This window comes from Trametes versicolor, assembly GCF_000271585.1.
Source record: "Trametes versicolor FP-101664 SS1 unplaced genomic scaffold TRAVEscaffold_1, whole genome shotgun sequence".
In the NCBI taxonomy this organism is placed as follows: domain Eukaryota; kingdom Fungi; phylum Basidiomycota; class Agaricomycetes; order Polyporales; family Polyporaceae; genus Trametes; species Trametes versicolor.
In genome coordinates, this window is record NW_007360321.1 from 1,212,802 (window position 1) to 1,234,654 (window position 21,853).

Here is a 21,853-nt window from a genome sequence, read left to right on the forward strand (position 1 = left end):
TCCTGTCTCCGCGAGGATTCCGAGCTTGTCATACGGGCGTGTAGGGGAGGGTATGACCGATGCGTAGCACGCTAGCGGGGGAGCAGTGGATCGCGAAAGGCGCGTGAGAGTGGTTGTGGACAGGACAGGTCGGTGCTAATATACCTTCACTTCCTGCGATGTTCCGACGCTTGCTGATTCGTGGCCGCAGAGCGTCCGCTGCGCCGAACCCTGCCGAACCGCAAACCTCAACGACGCACAGGTCGAGAATGCGTTTGATCCTTGGAAAGCATATACACAGCCATGGCTCGTGTTTGAAGTTAACATAGCAAATACACACTGTCCTAGAGGACATACCGCCGACGATTAGCTACTCTACACTATCCCAAAGGGGCGGGGGCATCCGGATCCAGATTCCAAACCTCCTTCTATCATATAACGCAAAAAATACCTATCCAATACGCACGCGACTACTTCCCTCTTCCCGCCTCCTCTCCGACTACCTTCTCGCGCGCTACGAGTCGTCCGAGTCGTCGTGCCCGAACCCGCCGACGGGCTCATACGTCGCCTCCGTCGTGTCCCGCCGCCACACCCACCGCACGCCCAGGAAGAAGAGCACGATCATCACCACGCCGCCGGCCCCGACCGCCACCGGCGCGCCGTACTCTTCGTACCACGTCGGCGTGTACGGCACGAGCAGCCTGTCGATCTGCACGACGCCGCCCGCGCCCGCGCCCGTCGTCGAGCGGCCCCACGAGAGCACGCGAGCCCAGTCCTGCGCGCCGTCGCTCCCGCGCGCGCCCTTGATCCCGAGCACGGTCCCGCCGTCGCCGTCGAGCACGCGCACGAGTACGTCCCCATACGCGCTCGTCGCGCTCTGCAGCGTCGAGTACGTCGCGGAGTCGTCCAGCGCCAGCGGTGTGTTGTGCGCGAGCGTGTCGAGCACTGCGAGCGCGGCCGGGGCCGCTGGAGCCGCCGGAGCGGTCGGAATGAGGTGTTGTGCGACGATAATTTGCAGACGCTCCTCGTCCGCGTACAGGTGAGTGAGGTTCACCTGCTTGAACGCGTCGTCCGTCGGACAGAGGAGTGTCCATCCGGTGCCGCTCAGGCCCATGTCCGCCCAGCGCGAGCCCTCGGGCGGTGCGGTCCCGTTCAGAACCCATCCGAACCCGGCCTTGACCAGCATCGTTGTCATCGTGGTGGCCTTCGCAGCCTTGACGAGCTTCCCGACCGTGAGGTGCACGGAGCGCGGGATGAGGATGTCCGAGATCTCGTGGATTACGCCTGTTTGTGTGAGCATGTTACGCGGGTACAGCTCGGCCTGCATGTCTGGCCAGCCGCCGCTTGGCGCGAAGAGAACCGTCCGGTTCGCGCCTCGTCGCTCGACGTGCAGGTCTGAGCCCTCGAGTGTGGCGAACGTGCGCTGTGAGCCTTCGACGAGTGGGTCCGCGTACTCGACACCGATGACTGCGTGGTGTCGGATGACGCGCTCGAGGTCGGCCTTCGAAGAGGATGCGAGCAAGTGGTTGCTAACGAGTAGCCCGAGGCGCCGGAAGGCGCCGTTTGGCGGCATGAGCACAGTCGTCCGCGGTGTTGCCTTCAGCGTCTCAGCGAGATTGGTGGAGAAGATACCAGCGAGGAAAGTAGACAGCTCGAGTTCGGGCAGCGCAGTCTCCATCACGTCTGCCGGGGGGATCAAGGGACGGGAGACAAAGTAGAACAAGGTATTGTGGATCTCCTCTGTTATGCGGATGAGTTTGTGTTCAGCATGTAAGACTAACGTCTACCATACCATGTTCGCCCATAACGCCCGCCCCGGCGAACCTGATCGACTTGGCGTCATCCTTCTTCTTGCCCTCGTCGGTGACCTCGATCGTCATGACCTGATGCCCATCCAGACCAGGCTCGTCCAAGGCAGTCTCAATAAGCATGCCGTCCTGCAGCTTCTTCGGCGCCCACTTCCCGGGAATGAAATGGTACTGCAAGACCCGCTTTAGCTCCTCGCTGCCGCGGTGCGGGAGCTCGTGGTGCCCGAACAGCTTCAGCACGTCGTCGCGCGGCGCGAGGATCGTGTACTGCGCGTCCGGGTCGTTGATGAGATGCGTGAGGTTGACGGAGTGGATGAGGGACACGAATTCCGTGCAGTTCAACCCCAGTAGGAACTTCTCCGGGGTGAGCCGTATAGCTCCCTCAGGGATGAGCAAGGAGGAGACCGTGTGCACAACGCCGTTGGATGCATAGATGTCAGGCTCAATGAGATCTGCCTCGGCCACTTTGATATTGTTCTCCTCCAATGGCACAACTTCAAGCTTGCGCCCGTAGATCGTGGTGACTAAGGGCGCGGTATTAGTGACCCTGAGCGCTCCCCCGAGCAACGAGGCTTACGGTTAACCGCTTGCTCGGTGAAGTTGTCCGACCACTTGACCTCGTTCGGGATCACAGCGTGCATATTGAGGATCTGGGTCAGGTCGTCCGACGCGAAGTCGCTTTCCAGGTACACACGTTCCCAGGTCGGCAATGCTTGCCAAGCATTGTCCTCGGGGAGGAAGACGGTGAGCGTGGGGGTGCTGTTCAAGAACTTCACGAGCTCCGGCGTGAGGATCTTCGAGAAATACGAGAGCTTTGGGTGTCGGGATATCACGGTAGCTGCGCAGTCCTCCATTATTAGTACATATGCACACGGACAAAGGGACGATATCCCGGCACGACGGGCAAATACCCAGGTTCTATCCAGGTACGGTTCAAGTAGACGCTGAATGCCGCCCTCCCGCCACTAGCATAATGTGCACACCGGAAGGGAGGAGCGGAAGCGGACCGGACGCCTCCCGGAGAGGAACATGGGCCAATGCCCGTCGTGCATCGGGAGGTATTCGGGGCGTACCTAGATCTGGAGGCATTTCGACGACCTCGTCAAGTCCGAAGAGCACGCCGTTTGTGGTCTGAACCTGCTCCTTGACCACCTTCGCGCCATTATTGCCATACGCGTCCACCCCGGCCCACATGGCCTCATCCCGGTAGGAGAGCCGGAGTCGCTGCGGTTCCTTGCCTAGCATCCCGTTCGGTATTGGCATCCATGGCGGGTACGGAGGGGGTAGTTGTGTGGGTGGCGCGGTCGTGTCCGTCGGGAAGAGCAATGTCAAATGTTGCTGTGGCGTCTGCTCTGTCGGGAGGACGGAGAGGGTGTAGTTGAAGAGATGGTAAAACAGCTCCTGACGGAGCCGGAGGTGGAGATTATCAGTAAGTGCAGGAGCATCGTCGTCTAGTGCATGTTGCCAGAGAGGATTAGAGGCTGTGTGACGCTTGATGGCGTCGTTGGTAGGAGCGAGGAAGGTACTGCCGTTCAGCCTGTTGAGAGTAGGCACGAGTTTCGCGCGCTGAACGAGCTTGAGGAGGGAGAGGTAGTCGGGATCGGCAGAGAGAGCTTCAATTAGTGTAAAGGACTGAGCGGTCGGTGGGGCTGCATGAGAGAGCGGCACCTGCGCCGGAGCGGCGAAAGGGAGAAAGGCAAGGACGCCGAGGGGGATGCACGCCAGGGGCCGCATAGGAAGTATATCGCGGCGTCAGCGCAGAGTAAGATAGTGGGAGAAAGCGAGCCTATCCAGGATATATAGATGACAGAGCAGAGAGCAAAGAGAGGTGGTGGGAGGAGAGAGGAAGGCTGCGGGCAGCTGCGTTCGAGAGCCGTGCTCTGCAGGAGTCGCCGAGTCGGACGAGTGCGCTGAGCCTGAGATGACGTCCGGCCTGCGCGTGGTCCCCACGTGGGCACAGACGCCCATGCAGGCACCGCGGGTCGCGTACGCGGGGTCACTTGGCTTGCGTGCTCCTGCTGCTACCGCCACCGTCTACAGAATGGGATATCTCGGCCGCTGCTAGCTATCGATCTGACGACCACCCTAGACTAGACGTCTCTCTCGCACTCTCGGATACTCTATATCGCCTAGCCGCCATAATGCTCGACCTCACTCAAGCATACACCGGCTGCCCGTCCTCCAGCCTGCAGTTCCTTCACCTGCCTCGCGAGACCTTGCTGGTAAGTCTTCTTCTCTATCTACAGTCGAGCGCCGGCTCTAACCTGGCGTGCCATCAGCTATATCCGTTCGCGGACTCCGTCGTCGTGCTCAACGCGCGCACCCTAGCCTTCGTCCGCGCCCTGGCCTTCTGGGAGGTCTATCCTTCTACCCGTCACCTCGCCCAGTCCGTGCAGTGTCTGGCCGTTGAGAATGGCATGAAACTGGTACGCGAGTTTAGCCTTCTTGATGTCATATTCAGGCGGTATGGGGGTCGCACGCTCCTTCTCAATTGGGGAGGGGAGAATTCGCGCAGGAAATCCAGGCACGAATTCGCTCCTCGCTCCGCTGTTTCCGCGCCGTTACACGAGCGATCCATATACCGTCTGGTGGCGAAATTGGAGCTTCCCGCACGCGCCTCATTGTTCCTCACACGAGCAGGTCGTCGCATCTCTTGGCCACCGTGTAGTCGCATGGTCCTTGTCAGGCACTCGAAATGATTATTGGCGAGTACACTCTTCACTCCTCCTTCCTGAAGATCAGCAGGTCACAGCCCTCAACTGCGTGTCTGGTAATTATGCCCCTACTTTCCGCCGTCCATGTCTAACCCGTCCCAGGTCTGCTCGCGGTCGGGACGCGATCCACTCTTTCAGTGTATACCCTCATCCTAGAGAATGACCTCCCCACGTGGTCCATGAAGTGGTCTTTCACGTATGCCGCGCATTTTGATACAGCACAATTTATGTACCGTTCATCACCTATCGAACAGTGTGCCTCCCCTGTCCCGCGTGCGGTTCTCGCCCTCTCTTATGTACATCGCCACCACTTCCCTGGTAAGTGTCGCAAGTTGGCTGGGAAAACGTCACGAGCCAACATTGCCCACAGTACGACAATGTGGTCCACATATACCTCACAACCACAGGCCGCAAAACTCAGGCCATAGCACACCCGCGGCCAGTGACGGACCTTGTCTGGCGCAACTCTCCGTCTTCGAGCCGGTGCGTGCGAGCCGGTCGATATCAGTTGTACCACTCAACATGCACGTTATAGGGATGATCCGGTATTGTATACCATCACCACCGACGCAACGTTGCGGATATTCCTCCCCGTCCTAGATGCACCCCAGTATCTCCAGCTGCACTCCGCGCTTGATACCTTTTCATCTCTCCCATTCTCTGTAGCCTCGCGGGAGACGAACTCCAGCATCTTCCGCCTCGATCGCGAGGTCATGAACGCTGCCCTCAAATCCGTTCTTGCGCAGCCACAATCCGCAGAGGAAGACGGCCGTCGACGGCGTATCCGCGAGATCACCGATGAAGGGTGGGACGTGTTCTTACGCGTTTTGGGCGACGGATCGCTCGTCGTCCAAGCCATCGCGGTATGTCCGGCAGTCTTTAATCGTCTCATCCACCCTCTTAGTTCTTGCTAGAACATCGACCGACGCCCGCCTACCCTCCTCAAACAATTTACTCTTCTCCAAACCGCCCCTGGTGCTCTCCCCGGCCCCCCAGCCCACCTCTACATTGTCCCCAACCCCGGCCGGGCGTCGCTGACGCTCGTCACCTCACCACCACTAAAGTCTTACGAACTCGCGATCCTCCCCTTCTTCGACGCACGCGCAGACGGGTTGCGCATGATCGCGTCCGGAGCGGAACATGCGGACGCAGACGCGCGGGAGGATTCGCGCGCAGAAGTCGTCCGGTTCATGCGCACGCCGAACGGGGAGGGCGTTGGTGCGCTGCGCTCGGACGGCTCTGGGGAGGCTTGGAACTTCGACTGGGCGCGGACGGGTAGGCTAGTGCGCACGGGGCGGTGGCCGGCGAGTTCGGGCGCGGAACGCGTGGATCATTTCGTCGTACTCGACGCAGGTATGTGTTACGTTATGCATTCCTCGAAAATCCCCGCGACGCTCACATTTGACCCATACAGGTCGCCGTTTCGTCACCTACTCATCTTCGAGCAGTCTCCTGACCCTCCACACCTCCCCGCCCGCAACCCTCCATGTGCCTTTGATAACGTCCTTCTTCGCTCTCTCTCCGCCTACCCACTCGAGCCCTCAGCGCACGCTCATCGGCGTCACCGCGTCATATACGATCGTCATCATCTCCGCGACCATCTCTGGAGCTACACCATCCCTCTCCCTCCTGTCAGAGTCGTCACTACCCCTCCCCGCACCTCCAAAGATGATCCTTCCCGTCGACCCAATGGCATGGGTTGGACAATTCGGCACGGGCACGCGAGGCGCTGCACAAGCGCACGACGTGCTCCTGAGCGTATCAGAGGACGGGGAGCTAGCGTTCTGGGTGCCGGAGGGCGGACTTGGCGACCGTCTTGATCCTGCCACGAATGGGAAGACAAACGGCGCGGACAAGGCAAATGGACACAAGGTAGCCTGGAAATGCACGGGCATCGTACGTACAGGTTGCAAAGGGCTGAGCATGGCGCGCTGCAGCTCCGCGAAGAAGTCCGTCCTCGGTGAGCTGTCTTTGTATCATTTCCGTGGAAATGCAGTACTGACGCGCATACAAACAGTGGTCCCAACCCCCGACGGCGCCGAGCTAACAATCTGGGATTCGAAAGAGTCCGAGTTCGCACTCGGACTCGAGTATCGCTCTTTGCTCAGCGATGCGATCACGGACCTCGACTGGGCCGCGACGCCCGACGGGCAGTCGCTCCTCGCCGTAGGCTTCGCCCATCGTGTCGAGCTGCTCTGCCAGCAGCGCGCGACATACTTTGACCAGACGCCCGGATGGGGCGTTTGCTGGAAGGTCGACGTCGGCGCGATGGTGCCACATCCGATCAGCGACTCCATCTGGCTCGCGCGTGGCACGCTTCTGGTTGGGGCGGGCCACCAGCTGTTCATGTACGGGCAGCGACGCGGTGTGGAGGTAGAGGCGGATGCGCCGAAGCGCCAGGAGGAGAGCTTGTTCGAGCATGTCGCGAGGCTGAATGGTCCGCTGGACGACTATCACCCGCAGATGGTGCTACAATGTCTTCTGTGGGGTGGGTTTGATGTCGTTTTTCGCCACTACAGGAGTTACTGACTTTTGGTGCAGAGAAGATCCAGCTGGTGAAAGGCATCATCGTCAATCTCGCGCGTAACGTCGAGTCTAGACGCGATGTCCATGAGTGGGAGAACCTCCCCGCAGATAAGTTCTTGCAGAGGGACGATGAGGCGAGGGCGGTGCGTGCTCTTCAAGAATGGGGTCGATGACTGTTTGTACTGACAAGTGAGCGTAGACGAATGCCTCGCACAGGCCAAAGTATTCGCTTCTGTTCGACATCCCCGAGCGGAATGATGAGTAGGTCATGTCCCTCGGATGCTTGCATCGCATGATCTGACCGTGGCCCACAGCGACGAGGATGACCCCTTCAACCCGACAACGGTGAAAAAGCTGATAGACCGCCTTGAGGAGCAGCCACTCCCACATCTGACTCCGAGCGAGAACGCATCCCTCCTCGTGCTCGTCCAGACTGCGCTCGAGGTATGTTGTACCCAGATACACATCACACCGTACATCGTGCTGACCCGTATGCCGCAGATCGAAGAGCAACGTCGCGCACTTGACTCCAATGGTCTGCGGTACCTCATCTCCATGCGGAGCTTCTACATTCTCAACCGGCGAGCGTCCGAGCCGACCACGCCAGCTTCCCCATCGACCGGGTCCCCTGCACCACCACAACTGCAGCGACGGGAGCGCCTGCGCTACCGCGACATGATCTGGGCGTTCCACAGCGACAGCCAGGAGGTGCTCCTCGCGACGTCGATGGCGGCGTGCGGCGGGAAGATGTGCTGGCCCGACGCTCGGGCGCTCGGGGTGTTCACCTGGATGCGGTCCGCGGATGCTATGGTCAGTGTATCCCCGTTTATCTTCCGCATGTTGTCGCTGACCGGGGATGGAGCACTCAGCGCGCACACATGGAAGTCGTTGCGCGGAACGCGTACATGGCGGGCGACCTGCGTGACCCCACGGCCTGCAGCTTGTTCTACTTCGCGCTCGGGAAGGTGAAGCTCGTGCACGGGCTGTGGCGGCAGGCGGCGTGGCACAAGGAGTACCAGGTGATGCTCAAGTTCTTGAACAACGACTTCAAGGAGCCCCGGTGGCGCACGGCCGCGCTCAAGAACGCGTTTGCGCTATTGAGTAAACGACGGTTTGGTATGTCATGCCGTTTACGAAGACTTCCATACACTGACGAGCTGGGTGGCCTATCAGAGTACGCCGCTGCGTTCTTTTTGCTCGGTGGAAGTCTCAAAGACGCGGTCAACGTATGTATCAAGAACATGTCCGATTGGCAGCTGGCCGTCGCGCTCGCGCGCGTAGTCGAAGGCGGAGATGATGGTCCTGTTCTTGGTGATATATTAAACAACACCGTCATCCCGCTCGCGTTCAAGAACGGCAATCGTTACCTCGCAAGTTGGGCGTTCTGGCTGCTCCACCGACGCGACCTTGCTGTCCGGATATTAGTGGTAAGACCGACCTCCATCGGCTAGCCGTCTATTGCTCACTATGCCTCTAGACACCCCTACAGGATATGGCATCCACCGTCGATGCGCCGATAGTTGAAATCGGAGACCCGCATTACGACGACCCCAGCCTCGCGCTGCTGTTCTCGCAGCTCAAATCGAAGACGCTTCAGACAGCCCAGGGGACGAGTGAGATTTCCGGGCGGACCGAGTTCAACTTCGTCCTCCAAATTGCCCGGGTCTTCTGCCGAATGGGTATGTGTGTCGTTCTGCTCCATGTCTGCATTTTCTGATTATGCCTGTCTACCAGGATGCCACGTCCTGGCGCTCGATCTCGTCCGCTCGTGGTTCTTCCAGCGGCCGTCTACAGTCGTCCGGGATGGCCGCGCGGCTCGAAGACCTCCAAGTCCGGTATCGACGCGTTTCGCGCTCGAGCCCGCGCTCCGCCACAAGTCCTCGATCCTCATCGACATCGACGTCACGACTGCGCCACCGACGCGGCGCGCATCGCCCTCCCGCTCGCCCTCGCGCGGGGGCTCGCCGCCTCGTGTAGCGAAGGAGGAGCTCACGCTGAAGGACGAGGGCGATCTCGTGGCGCGGAAGGCGGGTATTGGTAGCCTGATGAAGTCTGCGAAGCAGGATGTGAAAGTGCCCGAGTTCGACATGGGCGCGTTCTTCTAGTAGTACCCTAATTTATAATAGCTAGACTGCACTTGAGAGGTTTCACACGTTCTATTCAGTGTATACTGAAGCATGAGGCCTGAGGACACAGAAGAGAGGCAGACACTGGACAGACAGCCCCGGGCCCGACATCGCGGGTGCCGTCGCGACCACGTGTTTAACGCGAAACGACAGGGACGCGTCGGAATCGTCGACGCGTCGCCGCTAGCGCTTCTTCCCTCTTGCCACCACCCCGTGCATCCTCTGGCTCGTGCGCTGACAACACTGGATCCAAGCATCGTATGGAGTGTGTGGACCAAACTGATCCTACCACGTATCTTGGCTCAGAGTTTCCCCACTGCAAGGCGCGAGCTGGAGTCTCATGAACACAAAAAGCTACGCAGAGCCACACTGTATCAAAACCTCAAGTCACACCAATCGTTTCCTTCAAATCCCCATCTCCTTTCGGTTAGAAGCACACCTCTCATGATCTACCTCGCAATTTCAACTCCTCGGAGTGCCCTGTCGGTTTTGCGTTGTGCCAGGGGGGCCGCGGGAGTCAGGTCGTTGCTGAATACAGCATCCAGCGGTCAAAAATCAAGACATATGTGAGGTCATCCCGAGAAACGAGGATTGCCCGCGGCGTAACTTTCGTGTTACGCCACTGCGATCCCGAATTTGAGGCCATACAGGTGCGAGCATACACCGCGGAGACGTGCGACTTGGCGGGACACACTCTTGCCCACCGTGATCCGCGCACGCCTCATGGCGCATTTCAGGGGCTCGAGGTTGGCCTCGGGGAGTCGGGAGGGATACGGGCGACCCTTTGCAGGGTCCCTACCCTGATTATCGAGCTCCCGCACCGAAGCAGCCGACGAACGCGTACGCGTACGTACGCGCGCGCTCCCCGCCGCCATCGGCGCGGGATGAAGTGGGCTTCTGGCGGGTCCGGCGCCGCAGCGCTCTCAAGCGCGCCTCTCGCCTCTCGCCACACCGAACCCCGACGTCGGACAGTCCCGGGTGCCTTCCAGTCTTACCACACTGTCTGACAGATGAAGCAGGCCATGCTTGGTACGCACCCTCACGCTGAGCTGATCTCGGAGTCGTCGCTGCTCACAAATTCGCGGCATGGTACATATGTATCTCCAGCTGCTGATATTCTACAAAACTTCAGCCGTGCACATCATCTTCGAGTTCGTCCGACTGACCGCTTCGGCACAGAATGGGGTCGGTCCGATAGCGTCGTGGCAGCGGTGGCGGCGGCGAGCATCATTGTGGGCATCTCCGTGCCGTCTGGGACAGCTTCGTGGCCTCGGCCGCCTCGGTTGCGCTGGACGCATCGGCGCATCCCTGCGTCCCCCCGATGGGCCACCGGGAGACGTGCAAGCGTCGATCCAGGAGTGAGGACCGCAGGACGGCAAGATGTGTCGGTAGCGGCGCAGGAGATTCGTGTTAGCCGCGACGACCTTGCGCTGGGCTTAGCACGGCGGAGTTTGGGCCCGTACTGTGGTTGAAGGTGCGTAGCGAGCTGGTGTGGGGAGATGCCGTGAGGTTCTGTTCGTTCCTTGAGCGTTAGCGATGGTTGACGCCGTTGCGATGACCGCCGCGGCTACCCCGCCGTCGTCTGTCGGTGTAGATTCATTGCTGTCCAAGAGACTTTGACAGCGTGGAGACCGCTGCCTTCTTGCTCATGCGCTCGGTGCTGGTGTGGGGTGTGGTATACGTGAGTCCTCTCGAGAGGAATTTGCCGGGTGTACTCATTGACTATCACAGCCAGATTCCGACGGCATTGAAGTAATTTGCTTGAACGCCCAAGCTTCATCAGAATATAGGACATGCGAAAAGATTGAGAGCGTACACCTCAGGGTCGCATTGCATACATTCCTGATGGGGTCATGTCCGCACAAATGCTCCCGCCGGGCCTCCTCCGCTCGTCTCCTCGAGGCTCACACGCATCGCGCACCACCAAGACGGCTTCTGAGCACAGAGAACGCGGAGATGACGGTCCAGAGCGATGCTTCTTGCGATTGCAGATACGGTTACGGTAGAGTTCTGACTTCTAGCTGTTGCATCATGCGGGATTCGAACGCACGGCGAGCGGTGCCGCTCGGGATGCACCTTCCGCCGCTCCGCGGGTTGTTTCGGGCGTCTTCTTGGTTCGCGGAAGCAGATGCCACTGCAAGTTTGTCCTCCTTCCGCCCAAACAGTTCACCCCGAAGACTTTCAGGACGGAGAGAGTTGTGCAGCACTCAAACAAATTGCATTGCCACGGCCCTCGGTGTGTGTGTCCCACCCTCAGATGTCTCATCTTATTTACCAGCGTCCATCCATTTCCGTCAGAAAGTCTTCCAAGGTTCCCGCCTAGGTCCGCGCTAATCCGCGCGTTCTCGGCCGCACCACAACCGTCGGCGTCGCCCGCGAGTGTGTCCAAATTGTCAAAATGTCGCCCCCATTCGCCAGGCCAGCATGTCCCACGTATGCGCTCGCCAATCGGCGAGGGACCGTTCCTTCTGATGCATGATTCCCCGCCTCGCTCCCTGCGAGCCGAACGTCGAGGTTGGTGACCGGTGTCAGCGGTGGTGACCATCACGCCCTATTCAATTAGATCTCAGAACGCCGCTTGCTAGCGCTTGCTCCGCGTCCCTCCTTGCGAGGCACTCCCCCACGGACCACACTTCTGGAAATCTGCACTCCCCGAATAAACAAGGCGGCTCGTCTTGCGGAGCGCTGCGATTGCCGCAGGGCGCATCTCAGCATCTCCGTCCTCTCGGGGCATACGCCCAGAACTTAAAGACGATGGCCCCGCCTTACGTCCCCACATTGGGCCCCTCCTCCCCTGTCACCCAGAGCTCTAGGTTTGCTCGTCCTTTGGTTCTTGACCTCCTCCCTTCAATCCAGTATTCAGTATGGCAGTCATCGACGGAACGTGAGTCTTCTGTCCTCGTAAAGCTTTAGTGTGTTGGTCGCTCATGGTTTGCCTTCTAGCATGGGTCCCCTCCTGATTGGAGTCATCATCTGCGCCGTGTAAGCCACGATCTGTTGAGCGATCACATTGTCGTGTTTCGGAAAACTTATTGGGATCGCCGTGGCCGCTTTCAGGTTCTACGGAGGTGTGTATTCCCGACCTTCGTACCCCATCTAGCGCTGACGAGTCCCACAGTGTCCCTATCGCAGGTCTACTACTACTACACTCGCTACCGGCGCGATCCTCTGTACCTGAAAGTGCTGGTAAATATGATGGACACGATCTACTCAATGTTGTGATTCTGACCCTTTTGTAGGTTGGAGCTGTGTTGACTACAGACACCATCCATCAGGTGCGTCACTTCATCAGCAACTCTATCTCGATTTTCGTCTTATGCTTCCTTCCCAGGCCATGATTTCGCATAGTGGTATGTGCATGCGAGTCTTCGAATCCGCCATTTGTCGTATTCAACTTCCGCAGTGTACTGGTATCTGGTAACGGAGTACGGGCACCCGGATAGCCTTGGTCTACTCTCCGCGTACGTCAGTCTCCATGCGTCACTGAGGTCCTCCACTCAAAGGTCATGCACACAGCACAATGATCCCGGAGGTCTTCTTCCAAGCTTTCACTGGGTTGTTTGTTCAAAGGTACGCCGCTTCGTGCTTTGGCGCCGAACACCATGATCTGACCGCGGCCTAGTTTCTACGCCGTCCGCGTATGGAAGCGTAAGTCGTACTTCCATCTGCTCCGGCCTCAATAGCTGATTAAGAGCGTTAGTGAGCGGACGTCGGTTGTATCTGGTTATCCCCGTGGTACGTAGACTCGCTTCTCCGCCCGCGAGATCTGTGCTGACCAGATTCGATTAGGTTGCATTCATCGCCGCTGAGTTCTGTATGTATCGTTCAATCACGTCGTGAACTTCGTCTGACCTTCTGGGTGTCGCGCACATCAGCTGTGGCTATGGGTACGTGATTATGTCTCGTCCTCATTCTCCTTCAGCCGCTGACTCGCCACTACTATAGCATACGCAATCCAGGCGTGAGTGCCCTCGAGCGACGCCATCACGACCCGGCCGCTGACTGTTTGCTTCTTTTTAGTCTGTCGTTCAAGACTTTTGAGGACCTGGGCAAGATCAAGGTAAGACACATCGTCTTGATACCCAACCGGATGGAGCTGACGGCTTGTTCATGCAGGTGTTGTCCATCAGTATCAACGGGTTCGCCGCCGCGGGAGACGTGGTCATCGCCGCCATCCTGTGCACAATCCTGCAAGTCTCGAAAACCGGCTTCTCCAAGTGTGTAGTTTATCAGAGCTCCTCGTCAAACGGCCATAACTTACACACACATGCTACAGGTCGAACCTGCTGGTCAACCGCTTGATCGTCTTCTCCGTCAACACCGGTCTGTTGACGAGGTATGTCTTTCCGTGAGATTTTACAGGGTCAGACTAACCATCCCGGTACGCAGCGTCTGTGCATGCATGTCGCTCATCACCATCCTGGCCCTGCCGAACACCTTCGTTTACATCTGCTTCTTCTTCCTCATCGGCCGGCGTGCGTATCTCATTCTCCCCTGTTCCTCCTCCTCTGATCCCTTTGCGACTCGCAGTGTACTCTAACTCGCTCATGGCGACCCTCAACGCGCGCAAATCGCTCCGGGAAAAGTCCACCATCCACGACACGTCCATGTCGTTGCGCGACATCAACCCCTCTGGTGGTGGCGCGACTGCGAACATGTCGCCCTTCAGCCCGACCGTATGTCTACACTTAGCGCTTACCAGTTTTAGATCGGTGGTGCTAACCAGTGAACACAGACCAAGCGCGACATCACGTCCGGCATCGCGATCCGCATCGACACCACGCAGGACACGCGGCACGACATCGACGAGGAGGTACGTATCAGCTCACGCGTTGCGGTTAGTTGTAGCTCACGCCTTTCTCCCAGTCGGCCAAGTACGGCAGTCAGGACAAGCACGAGGGCATCGAGGCTGTCTGAGCTTGTTTAGCCCTTCTTGCCGCTCTACCCTGAGCTGGCCCCGCACGCGGCGCCACATCGAGGGCCCCGCCATTCCACGGCGCCCCAGTTGTCGGCCGCGATGCGGAAGACCCGATAGCGTTCTCTCCTTTACACCCACACGGCGCAGCCCTTCCTTGCTGTTATTTTCGCGCTGCGCCGCCCGCAGTTGTCGACGGTCCGATGTCCTGGCGCGCACGGCCCCCACCCCCAACCCCCGGTACATAGTGCAAGCGCACACCATTGCTCTGATACCCGCCGCCGCCCGCGCCGAGATATCCCCCTGAAAATATGTACATAGGCGCGGCTGTCGTTCCTCACCCCGACCCACACCGGACGCTGATCGTTTTCTGGTGCGGCTTGTTGTTCAGCTTCTTTTACTGCTCGCTCGTTGTTTTGTTCTGCGCCCGCTGTCGTGTAGACTCTAGTAGTAAATAGGAAGCCCATGTAGTACCATTTAGCAAGGAATATGCAGTTGTTCGGAGTACCCGCGTTCATGTGCCTGTGTTCCCCATTCTTCTTCGTCTTTCTGGTCCGTCGTCTGGATATGAGGTCTTCGTTGTAACTCCTTGGCTACACGCAGCGGTGCTTCTAGTACTCCCGCCGTGGGTGTTGAGTATGCGGATCCTGGTCAGAACGATGGCATACCCCTGGCATTGCACGCGATTCCGAGCTCGCTGAGTTTAGCCAAGCAGGCACAGCGCGCGGGACCATTCACATGCTAGCATAACGTTATAACGTTTAACGTACGTATTTACCCATGAGGTGATAGCGCGGTCACTGTGGAGACCCGCAGCATCCTCCCGACCCCCGCAGGATGAGAATGCGCTATTTTTTAGTACGTCCCGGGCAGAAGTCCTTCTCAATGCCAGGTATCGCATGCGCAGGCCCTGCACCGACGGCGGGGCACCTGCAGAATGTCCATCACCCGCCTGCAGGCCGGAGAGCATCCGAGTCTGCCTCTATCTTCGGCTATAGCTTCATAGCCTGGCGCCGAAAGATTTCGAGGACTCGTGGAGAACTTTGTAATAACTTTGCGTGACATCGCCATGGGCGAGCCGCCGACCCCGCACGCCGGTAGCGCGGCGAGCCCCGCGTGCGAGCTGTCCTGCTCGGCGAGGGGCGCCACGCAATGGAGCCTCCATTGTCCAGCGGGAAGAGACACATGACGATAGTCGTACTATTAGTATCACGCTATGTGGTAAGTAGCACCCCCGACCTCGCGTCAGAAGACATAGTGGCCGCCGCCCCCGCACCAAGTAACCCCCGGCACCGCTGAGCTGCTCGTCGAAGCAGGTCGAAGCTCACCGTGTCGTACACGTCGGTCAGAGTCGTGATGTTCCATTGCTCCGGTGGTCCCTCGCCCCGCCGAGGGACGGGCCCCGCGCGACGTGCTGCGAAGTCGCTGACGGTGACGCGCCCCCCGGGGGCACCGGGTTCGAGATGCCATGACGCCCGCCTTCAATGTTCTTCTGATGGCCCCGGCCCCGCCGAGCCTGGACGTCGTCGGAAGCCGCCTTCTCCTGGTCCGTAAGCCCGTTATCCCATATGCTCACTGCGCCTCCTCCGCGTGCCAGTCCGACTGCGTGACAGTGGACGCCAGCGAGCCGACGAAGCGTTCAAAGACGAGTGAGCCGGGGGACGGGAAGCCCCCTCCGATGCCCGCCTCGGCATCGTCGCTCGACTCGCACGCGTCGAGCGCGGACCGGTTCGTCGCCTGGAGGTCGAGGAGGAAGCGCGCGATCAGAACCGCGGTCAGCCTGGTGGGGGTAGTCAGTGGCGGGTACGGAGGGGTGAGGGAAGGGGTTGGTGACGCTCACGGTTCTGTGAAGATGGTGAGGTAGCTCGCGGGCGACTGGGAGTCGCCGACGATCTGTGTAGGTGCCCAGTCAGGACTCGCGTGAGCTAGATGGGGTTGTTGATGGTACGTACTGAGAGCATCGTGAATATGAGATGGAGAGTGTTCAGGATGAGGAGGACGCTGTAATGTTCACGCCGGTGAGTGGTCAAGCTCACGCGAGGGCGTGGTGAAAGGTGGCATACACGAAGTATAACAACCCTGTACATGACAATGGCCCATGAGATTGGAACGGAAACGGTCGTTATCAGGACATGGGGACTTACCATCTTGAAGAAGGGTGGAGGCGAAAGACGGCGCACCGCTCATACTCGCAGGAGCCAGCCGGGTCGTGCTATACGTTGCATACCAGGTGACTGCTACGGTAATCAGGTCGGCGGCGATGAGGCATGTCCGCGTGGTTATAGTGACTGGAAAGACTCAGTAAGGGTGCATTGCTCGTCATTGCAAGCAGAAGCACATACGCCTAGGACAGCACAATGAGCACATGTAAGCACAGCGTTAGAGCAGTGGGACGTACTGCTTTGCGAACTCTACGGAGTACGTCGCGGCCCCCTCACACCCGACGATGGGGTCATAAACTCCCGTGATGAATTGTTGAGTACCCTAAATTGGATGCAGAAGCCATCAGGTTGAGGCAGATGCGTCCCATTACGACGTCAGCGTACCAGCTTCCACCCCAATGGCACGAGCGAGAGGAGAAGCACAAGAATAGAGAGTGGTAGACCGGTGCCGCGCTTGCTTAGCGCATATACACGCATGGCGGAAAACGCTAGACAACGGCGTTACATCCGCATTTTGAGTCGACGTAGCAGGGAAGTGACTGAATGACCGGTGCGTACCTCCCCACGGTAAGTATTGGATGGCTGAGAGTATGGACCCAGCGCGGACATATGGCGTACACCTGTCGCACATCACGAAGTAAGCGATCCATACAATACGTGCACCCTGCTTGAGTATATGCGGCCTCACATCTACGGGATAATTTCGTTCAAAAGGCGAGTAGTCAAACAAAAGCAAGCGACTTCACCTGCGGCGTGATGTTCGCAAAGCCACTCGTCTCAATGACGTTCACAAGCACAGCCAGGTATCGCGTTAAGAAGAAGAGCACGGACGCCCCGGTGAATTTGCCCTTCCAAAAGTAGTCGATTTCTTGACGAAATGTCAGGATATATTCGTACGCGATGATCGCTGTAACAACCAGGGGGTTAGACATGCGTTTGTTGACCGAGGCGTAGCTTACTCATGACCGTGAGGCCAAGGCAGTTCTCCGTAAAGCTGCAAGGACGTGTGAGCGGTGCCAACACACATGAAAAGGATGTACTCACTAGCCCTGGTATACTGCAACGACGATACCATCATCAGACGACATGGTAAGGAGATAGTGGTGGGTCCGGGGAGTAACAGCTGCTGCAGATCAAGAGAGTTCGATATTCATATGGGCGGCCTCTTCGCGGTAATGCGATACCTATTGAGTGCGGGCCCGAGTCGGAGCGGCATCGCAGCGTGCCGATGGCTCTCCGGTACAGCCGAAACGCTTGTTCGGTCTTATGTCAGGGATGAGCAAACCTATGTTTTCTCCGAGCGGCCAAGTGCGCGGCGTGCACATCCCACGCGCGATACGAGTAACGTTCAATTAAGACTGTCGCCGTACAGCCTTCACCGATATATCATCCGTAGGATCCTCGATTTGGCTTAGGAAGGATGCGTCAGCTATGTTGCGAATCGTGGGGTGACGGATTGATACGTACTATATGCCAAGATCAGAGTGTAGAACTCAAACCACTCGAGCTTCAGCATGCTCATCAGGATGGCTGTGGGATCGGCAGCGCACGTAAAGGGGAGTTACCAGCCTTCTGAAAGATAGCGGTCCTAAACATAGGATTTGATCTGTGCAGGAAGACCACGAAGCTCTAGGTACATTCAGCCCGCAAGCTTACGGTCTCATGGCAGAAGTGCGAAGTGGCGCTGAGGCGCCATATGCCCGACCGCATCGGAATATGGCACTGCACTATAAGAAAAAGGCAAGATCAGCGTAGCAGTTCACCGTGTTGATGTACCTTGCTTATCAACAACAACGGGAGTACTAGCGAACCGGCGGGCAAGTACTGTGAATATCTAGGCAACAACATACTTCCCGGCATGACTTCAAACCATAAGCCTGTACATCCTACTGCTTTCTAGCAAGACATTAGTTGAGTCTGAAATGGTTGCATAGCTTGTTACTAAGATTGTTGAGGCCCTTATAAGGTAGGGTATGCAGGTCAAGGCGTCGAGAGAGATTCGAGGAGGAAGAATCAGGGAGAATCGTGGCAAGCGTGCTCGTTGTTCGCGGAGACGCGTTACATCCCGGTCATGTGCGCGTGACAGCCCGCGAAATATTCACGCGCGCGGTGACCGGCTTGGCGCTCACAAGCGCTGGCTTTTACCCCACACTCTTCGTCCAGGCTTCGTGGATCTCTACTCCGTTCCACGTCGCAGAGTCAACCATGGCGTCTCCCAAAAAGACGTCGGCGACGGGCTTCCTCAACATCAAGGCTTTAACTGCTCTACCTCGGACGCTAGTGCAGATGCTTCACCGAAAAAGGGAAGGGCCCGCCATTGAAATTGCTGGGCCCGCTAGAGCTGTACCTGGGACCCCGTACGGTCAGTCATAAATTTTTCGGAAAGCTGAGAAGTCCTCAATTCGTTTCACTCATTGAAATATGTAGTCCACACAACAAAGAAGGAGAAAGCGGTATCGGAACCCACCGAGAATGCGTCCGCACCGACACCGTCGGATCGACCGGAGGGAGACTCATCAGCGGATATCAAGGCGGGAACTTTTTTTCTCACCTACATGCATGCATATTAAATCCTTCGGGCTGCTATAGGGTGACTTACAGCATATTCTGGACTCAGCTTGCAATGACAAGACCACCGAAGACCTCGAGGCAGACGAAGAACTTGCTCAGGGGCTCCGCAAAATTTTCCTTTCGTGGAGAGATGTGCAACCCCAGGAAAAGCCGCAGAAACTTGTATATCTGTTGGAAACCCCCTATGACCACTGGCAGAAGCTCGACCTCGATGCCCTCAACGAGGATGACGTAAAGAAAGTCACTCTGCTCGACCTCTACTCGCGCGAGTACGGGTTTCACGTCGGCTTCGGCGAGGCTGTCTTCTACGAGGAGGGTTACGGGCTCCGTATGGACGGTGGCTATAGATGCAACCGGTCCGGAGGGCGGTATGGTGGACCGGTCTGTGGACACTACGGTCATGACTACCTCGACCCCTGCTTCGGTACCGGCTATGGCCAACACGGTTTGGATTCGTCAGACTCTGAATCAGGATCTGAAGGGGAGTGGTACGATCCATACTTGCATTCAAGGGACGAAGTGGAGATGGAGGAGGTTCACGAGACGAAGCTCACTCTTGTGAATCTCGTCGGCTTGGATGGCAAGAACCTCGCAGATGCTGTCAGTCTGATCGCGCGTTTGGAGGCCATGCCTGAGGATCTGCAGAAGAAGCTGAAGACGCGCGGTTATACAAAGCAGAAGTACAGTGCTAACCGTACGCCTTCTCTTCCGGCCGGTTCAAGTCCGTTCTGACACTAACCATCAATCCCTCTTGGCAGAATGCAGCACGCTCAAACGATGTAAGACCGTATTTCAGCCGTTCCTGTCTACTAAAATCGTCAGCTAACATGCTTTTCAAGGGTACTATGGCAAGGTACTGCTCATCTGGCCGAAGCGTCACCATTTCGATATCCTCCACGGCTCCGATGCCCTCAAATGTGCTTGCGAGGCACTTGCGGCATCCATCTCCGCCCAACCCACTAGCGAAGCACGGGATCTCGTGGAGATGATGCTCTTGCGCACCGATGTGCGGCAGAATGGGGACGTCGTCAAGAATGTCTGCCACGCAGCCATCCTCTGGGGCGACGCGGATCTCTGGGTGCGCGCTGTACGTGCATGCAAGGCTGACCATGCCATCTCTGAGCTCGGGTGTGAGAATGTCGTGGCCGCGATCGGCGCATTTGGGTTCGACGCGATTAAAGAATGGTGCGTCGACTTCATTCGAGTCGCGCATGCAAGGCTCACTAACTCTGCAACACTGTACAGCGTCGAACGCGCACTCAAACAAGATCCTCAGTACTCGTCGGCACTCGAGCTCCTGCAAACGCTCGAAGACAAGGCGGCTGGCGAGGATGATAGCGCCTTGTTCGCGTTCACTGAAGATTGGGCACCTCAGTGGCGACTCAAAGTTGTTGGTGCTCTCAAAAATCCAGGCGTCGATGAAGTTGAGACCATCGTTTCTGCCGGTTTGAGTGTGGGCGGCACGACGGTCTTGGAAAAGACGTGAGCTTTTCGTTTCTTGGCAAGGTATGCTTTCTCTAACCATGTTGGGATTGCAGGATCATCCCCGCGCTGAAAATGACCGCCGAGCCCACATTCATGTTCGTCCTCTCCGAGAAGGTACATGCCGCTGAGGGGATCGCGCCCGGCGTGAAGAAACGCATCGTCAAGGATCTAGTCGTTTTCGCACTATCACAAACGAAGCTCTACGACACCATGGACGACGCAGAGACCCTCAGGCTCGCAGAGACGGCCATCAAGGCGTGTTTGGTGACCGGGAATGAGGCCTGCGTTGCTGAGCTCGCTAAACGCTTAGTTGACTTCTCCGGCCTCGACGAGGCTGCCGTGCAACAGCACTCAAGATATGTGTTGCTCCCGCTTGCCGGGGCTATCTCCAAACTAGCAGGGGATAGTCCGAGGGCGAAGGCTGTCAAGGCGGTCAAGACCATCTGCGACACCGCTGTCACTCAATTCTTGCGAGGCTTGTCTGCTTCAGGCGCGAAGGTCGACACAAAGGATGTACAAACCCTCCTCGACGCTGCGCGCATGTGCGGCATGAGCATCTCCAAGTACGTCTCATCTATTACAGAACTAGCGGCACTGCCGCACATGGGGACGCGCTGACGGGGCACATGCATAGCATCGTCGAGAAACTGCTCCCGCTCAATCTTGCTGGCTCAATCCTCGAAGATTTCATCGAGGAGCTCAACAAGAGACGCTCTGCAGGCACCGTGGACGGCATCGACGTCGCCCTCACCGCGCTGGTGCACAAGTACGCACACGTCGCCCAGATCAAGGGCGGCACCGTGTACTGGTACTTTGGCATCCCGCCTACCGTCGCGCAGTCGATAGGGTGCTGCGTGCGTGCCGGGGTCCCCGAAGCCGGCCTTACGATAATCGAGCGCGTGCTGGAGCAGCACCCCGCGGAAGAGGGCTATGTGTCCGAGGCCATGTGTTTCGCAATGTCGGCAGCAAGGCGTGCACGCATATGGAGCAGCAGCCGGCGAAGCGCTTCAACGGAGAGGTGCATTGCGAGCGCATCTCTGGGATTCAGCAGGGCCTCAAGGTGTGTCTCCTAGCTCTGGGTCAGCTAGGCATGCATCTGCGCCATTGTTTGCTCACATCACGATGCGCAACCTTGTAGGTGACGAAGCACGCGTCGTTGCTCGCATCCTCGCAGTGGTGGACCTGGAAGGAAGAGGCGAATACGTTCCTAAACAGCCTCACCGAGAAGACGAGCGAGGAGGACATCGAGGTCGTCTTTGGTGAAGACTACGTGCGCATCATGCAGACCATACGCGGCACTGCCGTCCCCTCAACTTCAAGTGCCCTCAAGTGGCCTGAAGACAGCGCCCCTGGGGCATCAGGAGACTCAAATGGTCCTCCCGCAGCAAAACGCAGAAAGATCTAGGCGGACGAGTTTGTCCCAAGGGCCGCGCACCAGATTGAGGGGCGATTTGATTTATTAGTATCTATAGGGTATGTGCCTGCATGCATGTATATTTCTTCTCTGCTATATTGGCGAACTGTGTGATATATGATATATATCTTGCCCATCCCTCGGGCCTCGGGC

At 58.0% G+C, this 21,853-nt stretch overlaps 5 protein-coding genes across 5 annotated transcripts; 3 read left to right on the top strand and 2 right to left on the bottom strand.

The window, feature by feature from the left end:
• Positions 1–261: 261 nt before the first annotated feature.
• Positions 262–3,521, bottom strand: TRAVEDRAFT_158017 (FAS1 domain-containing protein; the record flags this gene model as incomplete). The annotated part of the gene is made up of 4 exons (XM_008034514.1): positions 262–1,719; positions 1,772–2,311; positions 2,365–2,625; positions 2,861–3,521. The coding sequence occupies 4 exons, from the start codon at positions 3,519–3,521 to the stop codon at positions 494–496; spliced, it is 2,688 nt and encodes an 895-aa protein (XP_008032705.1). The 3' UTR covers positions 262–493.
• Positions 3,522–3,837: 316 nt separating this feature from the next.
• Positions 3,838–9,165, top strand: TRAVEDRAFT_138552 (WD repeat-containing protein). Its single transcript, XM_008034515.1, has 19 exons — positions 3,838–4,009; positions 4,067–4,213; positions 4,428–4,557; positions 4,604–4,697; positions 4,756–4,819; positions 4,872–4,972; positions 5,010–5,364; positions 5,416–5,858; positions 5,950–6,314; positions 6,378–6,461; positions 6,519–6,989; positions 7,043–7,170; positions 7,227–7,288; positions 7,342–7,471; positions 7,529–7,837; positions 7,897–8,143; positions 8,201–8,454; positions 8,505–8,706; positions 8,762–9,165. Exons 1-19 carry the CDS (start codon positions 3,929–3,931, stop codon positions 9,130–9,132), a joined length of 4,038 nt encoding a protein of 1,345 aa, XP_008032706.1. The 5' UTR covers positions 3,838–3,928; the 3' UTR covers positions 9,133–9,165.
• Positions 9,166–11,789: 2,624 nt separating this feature from the next.
• On the top strand, positions 11,790–14,411 carry TRAVEDRAFT_138556 (uncharacterized protein). Its single transcript, XM_008034516.1, has 20 exons — positions 11,790–12,037; positions 12,097–12,135; positions 12,211–12,221; positions 12,272–12,339; positions 12,393–12,428; positions 12,485–12,503; positions 12,557–12,614; positions 12,670–12,723; positions 12,776–12,801; positions 12,854–12,888; positions 12,943–12,967; positions 13,029–13,040; positions 13,099–13,114; positions 13,174–13,213; positions 13,270–13,370; positions 13,430–13,489; positions 13,543–13,628; positions 13,684–13,829; positions 13,889–13,966; positions 14,020–14,411. Exons 1-20 carry the CDS (start codon positions 12,018–12,020, stop codon positions 14,068–14,070), a joined length of 981 nt encoding a protein of 326 aa, XP_008032707.1. The 5' UTR covers positions 11,790–12,017; the 3' UTR covers positions 14,071–14,411.
• A 1,229-nt stretch (positions 14,412–15,640) lies between these two features.
• On the bottom strand, positions 15,641–17,318 carry TRAVEDRAFT_41513 (uncharacterized protein; the record flags this gene model as incomplete). Its single annotated transcript, XM_008033915.1, has 9 exons — positions 15,641–15,848; positions 15,909–15,961; positions 16,021–16,069; positions 16,132–16,147; positions 16,213–16,302; positions 16,358–16,412; positions 16,977–17,137; positions 17,190–17,224; positions 17,275–17,318. 9 exons carry the CDS (start codon positions 17,316–17,318, stop codon positions 15,641–15,643), a joined length of 711 nt encoding a protein of 236 aa, XP_008032106.1.
• Positions 17,319–18,435: 1,117 nt separating this feature from the next.
• Positions 18,436–21,691, top strand: TRAVEDRAFT_41514 (uncharacterized protein; the record flags this gene model as incomplete). Its single annotated transcript, XM_008033916.1, has 9 exons — positions 18,436–18,592; positions 18,848–19,495; positions 19,560–19,580; positions 19,641–19,986; positions 20,047–20,283; positions 20,340–20,849; positions 20,921–21,218; positions 21,278–21,346; positions 21,425–21,691. 9 exons carry the CDS (start codon positions 18,436–18,438, stop codon positions 21,689–21,691), a joined length of 2,553 nt encoding a protein of 850 aa, XP_008032107.1.
• Positions 21,692–21,853: the final 162 nt, after the last annotated feature.

What these genes read in the sequence shown, in the direction of transcription:
- TRAVEDRAFT_138552 (XM_008034515.1), top strand. Translation starts at nt 3,929, where the DNA reads ATGCTCGACCTCACTCAAGCATACACCGGCTGCCCGTCCTCCAGCCTG. An exon ending in TGCGGTCCGCGGATGCTATG is followed by an intron (nt 7,838 to 7,896) that starts GTCAGTGTATCC and finishes TGGAGCACTCAG; the next exon opens with CGCGCACACATGGAAGTCGT. An exon ending in ATTGAGTAAACGACGGTTTG is followed by an intron (nt 8,144 to 8,200) that starts GTATGTCATGCC and finishes GTGGCCTATCAG; the next exon opens with AGTACGCCGCTGCGTTCTTT.
- TRAVEDRAFT_138556 (XM_008034516.1), top strand. Translation starts at nt 12,018, where the DNA reads ATGGCAGTCATCGACGGAAC. An exon ending in ATGGCAGTCATCGACGGAAC is followed by an intron (nt 12,038 to 12,096) that starts GTGAGTCTTCTG and finishes TTTGCCTTCTAG; the next exon opens with CATGGGTCCCCTCCTGATTG. An exon ending in TGTCGCCCTTCAGCCCGACC is followed by an intron (nt 13,830 to 13,888) that starts GTATGTCTACAC and finishes CAGTGAACACAG; the next exon opens with ACCAAGCGCGACATCACGTC.